Raw genomic sequence first — 16,520 nt, 5'->3', positions numbered from 1 at the left:
TTTCAGGAACACATTTGTACTGTATAATGAGGACTTATTGTGTGTGTGTAAATATATATATATATATATATATATATATATATATATATATATATATATATATAATATATATATATATATATATATATATATATATATATAAAAGTGCAGGGAAATCACATGGAAGTCTTCATATCTCCTGCTTTATTTTCCATTTTCCAACGTTTGGCCTCAAACAAAAGGCATCCTCAGGGCCTAAAAAAGTTAACATATTAAGTATATATAGTCTAAAAAAACATTGTATAAAGTCTAGAAAGACATTGTTTAGACATTAAGCTAAAATACAAGCAAAGAAATGAATAAAATTACAATGATTTAAAATACAGAGTAAAAAAAACAAAAGAGCACACTTCAAGGTTTGTCTCTCGTGTATGGTTTTTTTTCTCTGCATTTTTTTCTTTTTGACGTGTTGTGATCTCTTTTTTTTTTTTTTTTTTTTACTCTGTATTTTAAATCATTGTAATTTTATTCATTTCTTTGCTTGTATTTTAGCTTAATGTCTAAACAATGTCTTTCTAGACTTTATACAATGTTTTTTTAGACTATATATATTTAATATGTTAACTTTTTTAGGCCCTGAGGATGCCTTTTGTTTGAGGCCAAACGTTGGAAAATGGAAAATAAAGCAGGAGATATGAAGACTTCCATGTGATTTCCCTGCACTTTTAGTATGTATATATATATATATATATATATATATATATATATATATATATATATATATATATATATATATGAAAGAATCAGTTATCCAATACCCATGGTAATTTGACTACTTATTCAATTTGTTTTTTGTCATTACAATAGTAAATTAGTTAAAGCCAGTATTGTATTTGTATGAGAATCATTATTAATTTGTTTCCTCAGAATTTGTACAATGTCCAGTAGTTTTGCTTTATCTTTAGACAAGTAATGGATGAATTGGCACAAAAAAATGCAAGAGTGAAAAGAAGAAAATAAGTTTGTAATGTGATTGATATATACATTACTGCTGTAGGTGAAAATGGTGGGCAGTGTCATTGTTTTCAAACATTGCCCATCTTCCTTTCTAAAATTCAATTTGCTTTGATAATTGGGATTCCTTTGCAGTTTTTCAAATCTCGTTTCTCAGATCTAAATATAGAATAGAATTTTTTCACTATTTCTTTTTCAATAACTGTACATTAGGATCCTTAATAGTAAGACAATCTGCCATGTTTATAAATATGCACATCAGTTGATCCACAAATGACGAACATAGGAAACTTTGGGACTTTTTTCACAAACCTAACGTGTTACAAGTCATAAAATTGTTACACATCTCAGTTATACATGTCTTGCATCCAAAGGATGAAAAGTGACGTCACCATCCCATGACTGACTTCTTGCTCAACATTAATGCACCACACGAGTATCCATCACATAGAAGGCAAACAGCTTATGTAAACAATGAAATGAGAATCTTAATATATTGTTACTAAGACACACGTGCTTGTAACTTGTAATTATCTGTGTGAAAAGTTCAGCCTTGTAAGTGCCAGGTGTGAGAAAGAAAAAAAAAATTTTCATGATCTGAAACAAATTATCATATACAGTTTTTCGTAGAGGCATGTTATACAATACTAATGATAAAACATTATTGTATTTGCTCTTCAGGTCTTGTAATAACAGCTCAATTATGTTAAGTGCTCTCTGGTTCACTTAAGAGTGATTTGATTTTTCTTGCCTGTTTATATTTGACTAAATTATATATTAATAGTGTTCTTGTGTTACTTTTCTAGAGATAAAGTAACACCATTTAGGACTTGTGAGCCCTCTGAATTTATAGTAATAAGAGCCAAACAAGTCAAGTATGTATGTCATAATTGCAATATATTTTCAATGTTGTGTAAGATGAACCATGCTAATTACTTTAAATTACAACCAAATTAGCCTTCTGCTCCCTCCCTCTCTCTCTCTCTCTCTCTCTTCTCTCTCTCCTATTCAATATCAACTTGATACTAACTTGAATATTTTTTGGTGAATATACTTAAATCACATGACATTTAACAAGTCTAATATTGTTTCAACAAAATTCCACAATCAGTTATCTAAGTAAACTTAATGGTATATGATCTGAATACTGATGTTGAGTCAAAGTAAATTTCATAAATGCAATGGCAGCTCAAAGAGGGAGACATGGCTACTTACAATAATTATTCTAAGGGGCATACTCCTAAACTTTTGTACCTATAGCTTTGACATTTCATAACATTGTATGTTGTGATTTACTCTCAGAATGTATAAGCAATAGTAGTTGACATTTCAGTTTTCATTCTGTAACAGCTGTGATATTACTTGGTAAAGATGTTATTTTGTGAAATATATGGTGGGAACCTGTACTGTTTTTCCATAACCCTAGTTAGTTGTTCTTAGGTGTACATCAATTATATAATAAAAATAATCCTGAACATGAAGCAGAGACCTTTAAGGGAGCAGACTGTATGTATCCTCATAAGACAATGGTATTCATAAATAATTATCTGGGCACTAGATTATCATGTTGGTATAAATGTGTAACTCCTACTGACCAGTGGAGAGGAAGGTGTACCACTTCATCTTATACACAGTAAGTAATGTTAATGATCTATATACAATTCTTCATAATGCAAGCAACATATAACAGATGGTGCCTAATGTTTCTAGACAAGTAGCACTGCTCTAATGTTTTGCTTGCAGTCAGTAAAGTCTGTCATAATTAAATTCACTATTGCCATTGTAAACCTGTATACAGTAAATTATCCATATGTGTGAAGAACACATCTAATAGCACAACCTTAAATTGAGTTTAAAGGTACATGCCACGTGGTACCAATTCTATACACGTGGCATAGTTGACGATGCTGACTGAAGTACACATGTATAAGCAATGCTACAATTATGGAATTTATGAACAAGAAATCCAGTCTACATAAAATAATATAACACACACACACACACACACATATAAGGCAGAAAAATTATTGAAGGTTACACCTTTTTCTGAGGTAAGACCCACTCGGGTTATCTGAGATGTAATGCATGATAAAGCAATATTTTTGTCAATGACAAGTTACATCAGAGAATTAAGCTACACTAAGTCAAATATCAAAGGCAGTGTGGTTCACTTCAGTGTAGCACTTTTCACTTTATTATAAGTTGGAAGTTGGCAATCCACAATTCAAGAAGAGACAGTTTCTTTAAACTTGACAGGAAAGTTGTCCTGCTGGACCCACAGGGACATGTATCATACAAGAATCATCCTCATAGAAATGCTTATGTCTACTGCCCCCCCCTTCTCTCTCTCTCTCTCTCTCTCTCTTTTCTATGGTCTTAGATAAATATATTCATGTAGGTGGATGTCTTTTAAAAGAGTTACATTTTAAAAGAGTTACCTGCTCCAGAGCAGGTTGCCAACCACTGGCTTATATTGGATTTGTTACCTATTCTTCTTGTGAAAAGAGACTAAGAAGACAATGATGACGCTTGTGTTATGAAACATTACTCATTGCCAGAAGAAGAAAAAATATACATTGACTTTCTTTCCAAGCTAAAATTCCCTTCAAAGGAAGGCAGCCTCATTATGGGATAAAAATGTAAAGGAAGGGATTCCTATTCCTTAAGATATACAAGAAATGCAATGAAGTATCCTTCAAACCGAGGTAAAGAGCATGTGACCATACTGTCCCACCTAGCAAATGAAAAACTAATATATATATATATATATATATATATATATATATGGTTGAGTGTAGATCTGCTGAAGCATAAAATATAGAGGGTGAAAAAAAAAATTTCAGCAAAACCATTTCAGCTTGTGACGTTTCGGATACGTGCAATCTCATTTCCAACATTGTAAAAACGTGTACGTGTGTACAAGTGAGTGTGGGAATGTACATCCTCCCACCAAGAAGATTTCAAGAGAAGAGTTTGAAAATGGGATTGCGCATATCTGAAACATCACAAGCTGAAATGGTTTTACTGCGACTTTTCTTCATCCTCTCTCTCTCTCTCTCTCTCTCTATATATATATATATATATATATATATATATATATATATATATATATATATATATATATATATATATATATATATATATATATATATATATATATATATATATATATATATATATATATATATATATATATATATATATATATATATATATATATATATATATATATATATATATATATATATATATATATATATATATATATATATATATATATATATATATATATATATATATATATATATATATATATATATATATATATATATATATATATATACACACACACACACACACACACACACACACACACATGTCAAGTAAATAAATAAACTGTCTCAACAGGTTTCAAATCATATACTAATGAATTTTTCTCTTCTCCTGAGGACCGTCAGTAATAACATGAGATGTTAAAAATAGACAGTATATGCAGATCATGATGTGACAAACATGAAAACCAAATATGATAGTCATGATTTGCATGCCCTGATAAAAATGGAGGAGAGAAGGTTCAACATTAATTAAAAGTTTGTACAGGTTCTGCTATTATGGTGCAGATCTTAAACATTGTAAATGAATCCCTTAAATGTAATAAATGTGTTCCATGAAGTGTGAAGCAGATGAAGCAAGTGGACTGATTCCTCTCAGGTAATCAGCTGGGAACTTCTTCATCCTCAGAACTTTCATCAGCCTCGTTTTGGATTTTCTGAATAAATAAATAAATAAATAAATAAAATAAATACTTGTAAACATACATGAAGTTACAATTGTTTGCACATATGATAGCAAAAATCCAAGTTGATGGAGTCAGTGATAGTAAGATTGGAAATGAGAGGTTGAAGGAAAGGTGATGTGTAGATGAGAGATGTAGGCCTGAGGAAAAGAAATACATACATGGTTAGTGTAGAGAATGGCAATGATGGATGGCAAGAAAATTTGAGGAATACAGTACTATGCAAATGGTGCCAGTTGTTGAATGTGTGGTAGTTAAGTGTCTAATGGTGCTGGTGTGCATAGCTGGTTGAGTATCTACTTTAGTGGGCAGTGCACAGTCAAGACACACTAGCAGAGGGAGGGGAGTTCATTACCAAGCATTTCATCAGCTCTGGGGTAAATGATTTTTTTCAGCAATACTATTTGTTATTCAATTTCCATGTAGTACAAACACTTTATTTACATGGGATCCACAGATCCTTATTTCTTAAAAGCTTATATTTTGAGGTACAATCAGCTCCAGTGCGGGTTTAGCTGTACTAACTGAATGCACAATGTACTATCTGTGTAGTACTACGCCTCAGGGTATCGCTGAAACATCTCATTAAAAATGAGGCCCCACACACATAGGAAACACTATCCTCAAAATAGAATCAGCACAATAGCGCAGTAACCCCTACCTACAATCACAATAGCGCAGTCACCCCTACCAAAAGGAACCAACCCCCATTCCCGACCTCCCTACGTCCCGTTTTCTATCTCTGGGAGGTCCCTCTCCTGATAAGAAGACGCCGTTCCATGTGAAGCGCTCGTGGTAGCAGGACCTACACTCGCTAACGCCTGAGAGAGAGAGAGAGAGAGAGAGAGAGAGAGAGAGAGAGAGAGAGAGAGTCTCTCTCTCTCGAGTGTAGGTCCGGCTACCACGAGCGCTGAAACATGGAACGGCGTCTTCTTATCAGGAGAGGGACCTTCCAGAGATAGAAAACGGGATGTAGGGAGGCCGGGAATGGGGGTTGGTTCCTATTGGTAGGGGTGACTGCGCTATTGTGATTGTAGGTAGGGGTAACTGCGCTCTTAGAGCCGGTGTTTTGTCTGGGTGTTTCCTTTCAGCTTTTCCTCTTGCTATTTGGCAAGAATCTTGGATTTATGGACGGATTACACTGTGCTGTGCCCTTTTCGTGTGTTTTAGTGCAGTGTGGTGTTTTTATTATGTGTGTTTAGTGACCATATGGTGAGGGAGCCGGCAGGTGTTTTCGAGTGTGTTTGTGGCCCTTTCATTCGGTGTGGGGCAAAGTGTTTGCTCATGGCCTCTGCTGTTTGGCTCCCTGTGCGTGTGCAGTGTTTTTAAGCCACTTTTATGTCGTTTTGACGTACTTTGCGGTCTTTTGCGCCAATTGTTGGGCGTCTCCTAAGCCCCTGTTAGGGGAAGCACGCGGTCTGGAAGGACGAAGCCTTCCGCCTGGCTTTCATGGTCAGGGGCTCTCGGACGGCAGTCCCGTCTACCCCGTCCTCTGCTGGCCCCCTTCCACCCCCTCGTCGGTCGTGGAGGAGCTGGTACCGGGGCCATCTTCGGTACTTCACGATCCCGTGCCAGGGGATCCGTCTCCAGTGGTGCCACCTTCTGCTCCCCCTGCCCTCCCCTTGGAGCCTCTGCCTCCTAACATACATGAGTTCCTCTCGGGGATTTTGGCCCATCTCTCCTCTGCTGCTCCTCTGCCGTATGCCCAGTCCTCAGCTTCTCCTCTGGTGGCGGACCCTCACCCTGCTACACCACTTCCCCTCTCTAGTCCGGCGTCTCAGCCATACGGGGTGGATTCATCCCCTGTCTCGGACGCCCCCTTCGGAGGAGAAGTTGGAGCGGAGGTTCTTCCGGAGTCGTGGGCTCCTGTGCCTCCAGATTGGCAGATGTCACAGGTCGCGGGTCAGCCATCTTACTCAGCCGAGATGGGGCCCCCATGGGGAGGTGGTTCCAGTGCCTGGTTAGGAGGTGTGCTGGGAGACGTCGTGCCACTCTCCTCTTCCATCCTGGCATTTCCGTCGTCTCTCTCAAGCGGCCCAGCCTACTCCTACCTTGCCATTACTGACTGTGGACGAGCTCTCGCGCTCCCTCTCGGTCCTCTCTTTGTTTGCGGGCCTGTCTCCGCCTTCCCTTTCCTCCGAGGGTGAGGAGTCGACGCGGCGCTCGATGGGCGTGTCATGGACGGCGGGCCAGGCAGACCAGTTCCTTAAGGTGGCCAGGGACTGGTGGGATCAGTCGGCGGCACGGGCCCAAAGTGCTCCTGTTCCCAGACTGTCAGCTAAGCCCAAGACTCCTCTACTTCCGGTCGGGGACTCTCTGGACGCCCAGGTGGGAGTTTGGCTGTCGGCACGTTCTCCACCCTCCTTTCCTCCTCCCCTGAGCACCCCTTCGTTGGAGACGGTAAGGCAGGCCGAAAAGGACAAGGCTTTTACGTTGGATGCCTTTTCCTCTTTTCAGGCCTTGCTGACGGCGGAGAAGATTTTGATGGTTCTGTCACAGAGGCAGGATCTGAATGCACGGGTATCCTCATCACTCCTGTGCTCTAACCTCCTGCCTCTACTGTGCATCGCCCTCTGGCAAGGGGCTCCAGTGATGGCTTCTTCCTTCACTCAGGCTCTCTTACTCCACTTAGCCTGCTGGAGGCAAGCTGTGGCTCCTCTGCCATCTCCAGCGCAGTCGGCCCTTCTCATGGGGTATCCACTGGGAGCTTCCTTTGGGTCTATGCAGACGGTGGCGGATGCTCTCGCACGGTCCCCTCAGGTTGCGGTGGTTTACCGAGGAGCTCCACCAGGCCACGCAGGCTCTGCGAGAGCGCGCGCTTCATCATCTCGGGCGGCCTCCTCAATACCAAGGCCCGTCGCGCTTCCAGAGGACCTCCAACAGATTCCTCCCCTACCCGTCAGTTTCTCACCAGGCCCAGTCCTCTTCACAGGATAGGAGAGCTCCGCTGGGTCAGGACGGCGGTTTCTCTACCTGCAGGGCTTCGGGCCAGCCCTTTCGGACTACCACCGCAGCGCCCTGGGGGTCACGACGGTGACTCTCCAGCGCTGGGTCGCCTGTCCAACGCGGCCGACAAGTGGCCGGTCGGCACGTGGGCGGGCAGGGTGGTTCGTCAGGGCCTCTCCTGGGAGTGGGCTCAAGGCCATGTCCCGCGTCTACGGATGCCTCCTCCCTTCTCATCAACATCGCCTCAGCTCTCGGCAATATTGCAGGAGATGCTCCTCCAAGGGGTACTGGAGGAGTATTCCGGCCCTGTCTTCCTGTCCCGTCCCTTCTTGGTCCCTCGGTGGGACAGGCAGGACCCTCGACTGGTCGTCAACCTTTCTGCTCTCAACGCCCACATCGAGTGTCATCACTTCAGGATGGTGACGCTCAAGCAGGTCAGGGAGTCCCTTCTTCCGCACTCTTGGCTGACCTCCCTGGACCTCGCCAATGCATATTGGCATGTGCCGATAGGTCCGCGTTTCCGTTCCTACCTGGCAGTGCAGGACCGCTCCCACATCCTGCGTTTTACAGTCCTGCCCTTCGGTTTGAACATCGTGCCACGGGTCTTCACCAAGATCACGAAGACTCTGGCATCATTGCTGGCGGACGTCAACATCAGAACTATAATGTATCTGGACGATTGGCTCGTCCAAGGGTCTTCGAGGGAGGAAGCCCGAGCTGCAACCGCCAGGACCGTCTCCATCAGCGAATCACTCAGGTTTCACTTCAATTTCCCCAAGTCTCATCTCAAGCCCACTCAAGATCTGCAATGGCTCGGCATGTGGTGGGATACTCGGACTTCTACCATCCGCCTGTCCGAGGACAATTGGAGGAGGGTCCTGCAGCGGGTCAGGAGGGCCTCCTGGTCCACCACCTTCACCCACTGCATGTGGACGAGGCTCATGGGCTCCTTGACGTTAGCAGCCCAGGTGACACCGCTGGGGCCTCTGGTGGGAAGGCAACAGGGTGTTTCCGCGGGCGGCCCCGCACCGTCTGTGCCCGGTTCCACCACACCTTCACCGGCTGCTGCGTCAGTGGTAGTCTCCGGGCCTTCTGGAGACTGCGGTTCCTTGGAGGCTGTCAGCGCCGCAGCTCCAAGTCTACACAGATGCTTCGGACAGCGGTTGGGGCTTCCAGGCGTCTGACAGTCGACAGGGCTGGGGACGCTGGGAGCAGGCTGACGCGCAGAGGCACGTCAACGGGAGGGAGTTGACGGTGCCTCTGCTTTTCCTTCAGCAACAGGCGGACCTCCGGCAACTCCACATCTGCTTCTACATGGACAACGAAGTGGCAGTCCAGTGTGTGAAGAGGATGGGCTCCTCCCGGTCGATCTCCCTCCTCAGGAAATCCAAGGCCCTCTTCAACCTGGCAGCGTTGCGCCATCTTACGCTGTCAGCCGTGCATGTGCCAGGCAGAGACAATGTCTGGGCAAACGTGTTGTCCAGCAGCGATACTTCCTCAGTGGAATGGTCGCTCAACCCTGACGTTTTCACGAATCTAGAGGAGTTGTTCGGTCTGCCCGAGTTGGACCTGTTTGCAACATCGGAGAACCATCAGCTCCAACAGTACATCACCAGGAGCGTGGTCATGGCCACGGGAGGGCTGGACTCCTTTCTCATGGATTGGAACACATGGGGGTTCGTTTATCTTTTTCCTCCCCAGCGATGACGGTGATGACGGCGGTGGTGTGCAAGCTGGAGACGTTCAGGGCCGAGTCCTTCTCATCGCCCCTCTCTGGAAGGCCCAGCCCTGGTGCCAATGTCTACTGCTCTGGTGTCCTTCCCCTCTACCTCTCAACAGACTGGCGGTACAGGGCCATGGCATCCGTCAGTCTGGAATATCCTCCAGCTTTCACGCGTGGAGTTTCTGCAGGCGTGCTTGACCACCTCCCTCTCGCCTGCGGTCTCCTCTGATGTCATCAAGGGGTCCAGGGATTCCACCCTCTGCCAGTATGAGTCGGCATGGAAAGCTTTCCAGCTTTTTCTCCGCAATTGGCCTTTTTCTTATATTTCTTTACCTCTTGTTTATGACTTTTTGTCCTATATGTTCCATGTCAGACGCAGAGCTGCCCAGACCGTCACCACCTATGCGGCTGCTCTGGCGGACCCCTTGTCATTGGGGTTTAACATCACCATCAGAGGACGGGTCCTGGATTTACTGAAAAAGGGTCACTTCCACCAGCGGCCTCCTGTGAAGAGACCCAAGGACCTTCTGGTCTCTGTCCAAAGTCCTGACCTTCCTTCGGGGCCCTCCATTTACTAATTCTACCCCTCAACAGAGCTTATGGAAGGCACTGTTTTTGGTGGCCATGGCTTCTGGCTTAAGGGCTTCCCAACTTCACGCCCTTATCCGGCACCCCTCCTGGCTGGTCTTCTCCAGGGATGGGCGACGAGTCTCCCTAGCACCTTCTCCCAAGTTCTTGGCCAAGAATGAGGGAAGGACACTCCTTGGCACCTATTGTGCTCCAGGCGTGGATGGAGGGACTTCACCACCACCCCTTCTGCCCTGTGGAGTCCTTGCGACGGTATGTTGGGTCGACTTCCGGTCCCCAACATACCCGTCTGTTCATCTGGCCTGACACCCACAAGCCCCTATCCAGGATCCACATCTCGAAGGTCCTCTGCGGGGTGATAGAGGAGGCGGATCCAGGACATGCACCAAAGGGGCACGAAGTGAGGGCCATGTCGGCCACCATGGCTTTCCTTCGCCACTTCTCCTTGGACCAGATACGGGAGCATGGACAGTGGGCTTCGGACCACTCCTTCGTAGCCCACTATCTGGATCACACGCTGGAGGAGGTCCCTTGCACCTCCATGGCAGGACCTCCTTCGCCTCCCGGACCCTCCTCTTCGACCTGACGGATCGGAGTTGGGGGGGATAGCAGCGTCATGGGAGGTCGTGGGCCACCCTACGGGTCCGGACCTCACCCCCATCTTACACGGCAACAACGCGGGACCCTTTCCCTACCCTCTGGTAAAAGAAGTCTTTGCTGCTTCCAGAGCCTCTCTTACTCCTCCCAGACCCCCCTCTCCGACCTGACGGGTCGGACTTTGGGGGGGAGGGGATGGTAGCTTCTGGGGAGGTCTGCGTTCATGTGACGAGACCAGACCTCACCCCTCTCAAAGGTTGCCTCGGCTCTACTGGACCATCCTCCACACACCGGTCCAGGTATGCTGCTCTCGGACCGTTCTCACTCTGCCAGGTTAGAGGTTCACAGTACCCTTCCCTTTCAGTATAGTCTGGCGGCGGATCCTTCCTCCACTTGCGATGCAACTAAACCCGCACTGGAGCTGATTGTACCTCAAAATGCGATGTTTGAGTTACTGAACTATTGTTCGAAAACATCTATTTTGAGTGAAGCAGCTCCAGTGCAGGTGATCGGGTCCCTCTTCCACCGCTTCACTCCCTCCCCCGGTCATCCTTCGCCAGACTCTGTTCTCGCGCTTCACATGGAAGGTGTCTTCTTATCAGGAGAGGGACCTCCCAGAGAAAAAAAACGGGATGTAGGGAGGTCGGGAATGGGGGTTGGTTCTTATTGGTAGGGGTGACTGCGCTATTGTGAGTGTAGGTAGGGGTTACTGCGCTATTGTGCTGATTCTATTTTGAGGATAGTGTTTCCTATGTGCGTGAGGCCTCATTTTTAATGAGATGTTTCAGCGATACCCTGAGGCGTAGTACTACACAGATAGTACATTGTGCACTCAGTTAGTACAGCTAAACCCGCACTGGAGCTGCTTCACTCAAAATAGATGTTTTCGAACAATAGTTCGGTAACTCAAACATCGCATTTTGTCATTATTATTACATTTTAGTATTTGTCAAATATGGTCAAATTCTCCATTTTTATACAAATATGTAAATGTAAAACAAAGGAAATACACAATAAAATCACAGAGTTGTGAATACATGATAGTAGCAAATCAGTGACTCATGCAGCCTGTGTGAGGTGTTAAAAGTATAAAATCAAGTGGTAGATCATTGAATATGATGAGACATCTTAAAGATAAGTACTATTTGAGTAGAGTGGTGCACTTCTGTATAAAATTAAAGGTTATGGAAATGAGTATGGTAATTACAGGGGATGAGTTTGCTTAGCATGCCCAGAAGTCATGACTATGCGACTGTTGGAAAGAGGTGAAGGAGATCAGTGAGAAACAGATAACTTGGGAAAGGAAAAATTTGCCAGTAAAATTCTAATAAAAGAGTGCTCATGGAAAGATGAAAAGTTGTATGCAGCATTCATAGACCTAAAAAAAGCTTTTCACAAACTGATCTTTTTTGCATTTATTGTTTTGAAACATATCATGATGGCACAACTCTCACGCTTCAATGCCATATCACACTGAGCTGTCTATGATCAGTCCGATAAAGTGATATGTTAGCTAAAGGAGTTTTCAGACAATAAATGTAATCTCAGAGACTTTTATTTTTATGCAGAAGGAAATGTAATACTGCTTGATGTGTGAAACACACTTTCAACTTAAGAAAAGGTTGAGTGATATGAAGTTGATACCTTTCTAAGATGACAAGTCTCAAGATTTTATTTCCTTTAACTGGTTTATGAATTCTTAATAAGTTGTTGAGTAGATTTTACAAGATTCTATGCACAAATATAAAAGGTATGAGTTCTAGAAAAGTAAAGTCAAGATTACTAACTATCTCTTTTATCATGGATAGCATGAGAGCAAACTGATCAAGCTCTAAATTTGAGGAATTTGCTAGAATGTGTGGAATAAATGTCACCATGCCAGACGCAATCAAATTCATTATACTCACCACAGAGACACGAGTTTTGACATAGAAAAACACTTATAATATGTATAAAAAAAAAAAAAAAAAAAAAAAAAAATATATATATATATATATATATATATATATATATATATATATATATATATATATATATATATATATATATATATATATATATATATATATATATCCAGGGATAACTGGAACAGAATCTTCTCAGATCTTTCCATTTTCCACTTAATTCTCTAGATACACACTTCTAAAGCAATGCTCTATATGTTTTCCAATATATCCTTACCATTTGTAGAAAATCTATTAGTTTGTGAGGGTCTTGGCCAGTGCTGAGGTCTCTGATGTCCACTGGAAGACCATAATGTCTGCAGAAATAGAATAATAATTTGGCACATCTTAATCTGTTTATAATCATTACATTTTCATTTTTTTACATGAAAGAGAAGCTAAGCATAGGAGAGAGAGACACACACACACACACACACACACGCCCGGTAGCTCAGTGGTTAGAGCGCTGGCTTCACAAGCCAGAGGACTGGGGTTCGATTCCCCGGCCGGGTGAAGATATTTGGGTGTGTCTCCTTTCATGTGTAGCCCCTGTTCACCTAGCAGTGAGTAGGTACGGGATGTAAATCGAGGAGTTGTGACCTTGTTGTCCCGGTGTGTGGTGTGTGCCTGGTCTCAGGTCTATCTGAAGATCGGAAATAATGAACTCTGAGCTCATTCCATAGGGTAACGTCTGGCTGTCTCGTCAGAGACTGCAGCAGATCAAACAGTGAATCACACACACATGAGAAACTGATCCTCAGAGAAGAATATGACATTCGAAACACAAGATCGCACAGTAAAAAGCTGAGGAAGGGAAGATGTCTGAGAGATGTTAAAAAATATAGTTTCATGCAAAGATGTGTCGAGACGTGGAACATTTTAAGTGAAGAAGTGGTGTCGGCAACGAGTGTGCATAGTTTTAAAGAAAAATTGGATAAATGTAGATATGGAGACGGGGCCACACGAGCGTAAAGCCCAGGCCCTGTAAAACTACAACTAGGTAAACACAACTAGGTAAAATACACACACACACACACACACACACAGAAAAGTGAGAGAGAGAGAGAGAGAGAGAGAGAGAGAGAGAGAGAGAGAGAGAGAGAGAGAGAGAGAGAGAGAGAGAGAGAGAGAGAGAGAGAGAGAGAGAGAGAGAGAGAGAGAGATTAATGAGCAAATTTTAACTCTGAATATGAAGTGAAGGATTTCACTTGACATTTGAAGACAAACATGCATTTAGATCATTATTAGATCCCAATATTTTGCATTTAAAACTTTAATATTTGCTAGTAGCCTGTGTACCAATCCTTTTGTGAGAAGTAACATGTACCCAGCATAAGGCATCAGCAGTGGCTACAGGGATAATAATAACCATAAGCTTTGTCTTTTTATCATCACTTTTATTTTTACATGTATGCAAGATAAGAATGTTAAAAGATAGGTGCAATTTTAATTGTATGAAAGTGTCTTACCTCAAGGAGTAATGGCATTACACTGTAAAGAACGCAGAGAGGCTTGCCTTTGTCAAGAACTAGATCACTTGATTGGCAATCCCATGTTTTGTTTTGGTTCATGTGGTGTATGGACATTTAGGCAAATTCTTTCAGACTGGTGTCATTCTATGTGAATTACCAGTAAGTAGGACCTATTTCATATTGTTACCTTGGAGGAAAAAAAAAAAAAAAAAAAAAAAATGTTTTGTGGTGTAGTACCTATTATCACTTTGTTTACATGTGCGAAGATTTCTGGGATTTGATTTTAGAGCCTCTGTTGCCAACTACTGCCTCAATCCTGAACCTTGGCCTCATAGGATGCAGGCTGATTTCTTGAGACTTTTTTTTGAGAGAAAAGGTGTGTCTTACAAGCCATCAAATACAGTATATTTCTTAATGTCTGTTCTACATGTCTTTTTCAAATACATGCCATGTCATCTTGTATCTTTTGAGTCCCACACCAGTAAGTCTTCTTTGTCAACTTGGTCCATCCCCCTCAATGCTCTGTATAAAGCTATTAGGTCTCCTCTTTCTTTCCTCTATTGCAATGATGGAAATTTTAATCTCTTTATAATCTGTCTTCATAGGTTATGTCTCTCAAAACTAGAACCAATTTGCTTGCAACTTTTTTAATCCTTTCTATCTTCCTTATATCTTTTTTTTTCATTATGTGGTGACCAAATACATGCACCATATTCTAATTTGGGTCAAAACATATGTTCTATTAATATTTTCATTATCTCTTCATCTAGGTAAGCAAATGCCCATTTAATTTTTCTTAGTAACTCATACGTTTCCTGAACTATATTGTTTATGTGTTTTTACAGTGATAAATTATCACTTATTGTAATACCCATGTCTTTTCCTTCTTTGTTTTCTTAATTTCTACTCCCATAGTGTAAGATCTTGTCTGTCTTCTTTTACTTTCCTAGTTCCATCACTGCATTTTTTTGCATTAAATTCCATTTCCCAACTCTTGTGCAACTCATATATCTTATTCAGATCTCTCGGTAACATTTCACAATCCATATCACTTTCCACTCATTTCAGCAACTTTGACTAGGAGGCAGCTCTCTCTCTCTCTCTCTCTCCTCACTATGGAAATAATGATGATGGTAATGGTTAGTGTTTTTTCATACTAGGTTTGTACATTAAGAAATAAACCCATGCATTTTAAAGAAAAAAAGATTGTAGTTTGCCTTCTCAAGGCCATTTTCTGAAAATGACAAACAAGAGAAGATGTTCATTTTTATAGTAAATTAATCCATTGGTACTATAAATAAAATGGTAAAATAAATAAATAGAATTATTTCCAGCATGGTGCATCAGTACTTATTCTGGTATAATATTTTCTGCTTGCTCATTAAGTTTAATTTTTGTAATATCCATGATGTCTGGCTGCTTTATCTTTATATAATTATTTATTTTTTGCAATGTTGATATCAATCCATTTATGTTTGTGTATATTACTGACCACTAAATGTTCCTATTTACATTACTTACTCCTATTACTCTTCTTCCTCAGCCTCTCATCCTTTACCTTCCAGTAGAACATCTTCTCTTCCTCTGATCTGTTCTCATTTTTTCCTTTGCCTCTTTTATCAGTTCATTTATCTTATTTCTCTCTTCTTTACTCATGTCCTGTTTTATCCAAGTTTTCTTATATTGTTGTCTTGTCTAGTCTCCATGCATATGGTATCACATATGATGCTGTTGTTTGTGCTTTAAAGTAACTTTCAGTAGTCTTCTTCCTTACTCTATATTTTCCTAGTCTGTGTACTTCCTCAATTTCACTCACCCAGTCCTCACCGTCTCCCTGAACATTTCTTACAACATCCTCTGTTACCTTTTTTTCTTCTCTCTTTCTTATCTTTCTTCATTTAAGCTATAAATAACTATACTTTACTTCCTGTCTAATGCATCCTATATCAATTCCTTTTGTTTTGATTACCTAGTTAGGTCTACCTTTCCCTTCTTTTGTGTTTCCATGATTTGTTTTTAAGACTAACTTTTCCTCCTTTTTTTTTCTTTTTCCATTCTAGATGTTCACCTTTCATTTCTATCACTTCATTTTCCTGCTTCATTACTACCTCTCTACCGTCCTTTATCTTTTCTTTTAACACAGCACAGAGTTTTCAGCATTTTGCTTTCCTCTTCCAGATCATGTTGCCTTTATTCCAATTTTATTACTCATTCAATAAGGTCACTCAGACTACTTTCCAATAAGTTCACTTTTCTATGATGCATTTTTATGTACAGTTCCTTGTTAGTGTCATCATTAAATCTTTGAAATGGTGATCCATGCACCTCCTCTCTATCACTCAAAGCATAAACCACACCATAATTTATGGATATTTATCTTTTAAACTCCTCTTTTCTCCATATGGGAACAGGACCAGTCCTAACACACAGCCCTATCTCCTTTGTAACACATTCTAGGTAAG

General features: G+C 41.9%; 1 protein-coding gene across 2 annotated transcripts in view; it reads right to left on the bottom strand.

Moving 5' to 3' along the window:
* Positions 1-4,341: 4,341 nt before the first annotated feature.
* The window catches only part of LOC123514051 (cell division cycle protein 123 homolog), a 47,200-nt gene continuing 35,021 nt past the window's right edge, over positions 4,342-16,520 (bottom strand). Inside the window, exons 9-10 of one of the 2 annotated variants that reach the window (XM_045271636.1) lie at positions 12,825-12,903; positions 4,342-4,762 (exon numbers count right to left, since the gene is read on the bottom strand). In XM_045271636.1, coding sequence (XP_045127571.1) covers positions 4,709-4,762; positions 12,825-12,903 — 133 coding nt within the window. In that variant the 3' untranslated portion in view covers positions 4,342-4,708. Of the gene's footprint in view, positions 4,763-12,824; positions 12,904-14,303; positions 15,172-16,520 lie in introns of those variants that run through there. The other variant, XM_045271637.1, reaches the window with a different exon arrangement.

This window comes from Portunus trituberculatus, chromosome 37 (genome assembly GCF_017591435.1).
Source record: "Portunus trituberculatus isolate SZX2019 chromosome 37, ASM1759143v1, whole genome shotgun sequence".
Classification (NCBI taxonomy): Eukaryota; Metazoa; Arthropoda; class Malacostraca; order Decapoda; family Portunidae; genus Portunus; species Portunus trituberculatus.
Note: the sequence above shows the minus strand (reverse complement) of the source record. Positions and strands in the feature narration are given on the sequence as shown.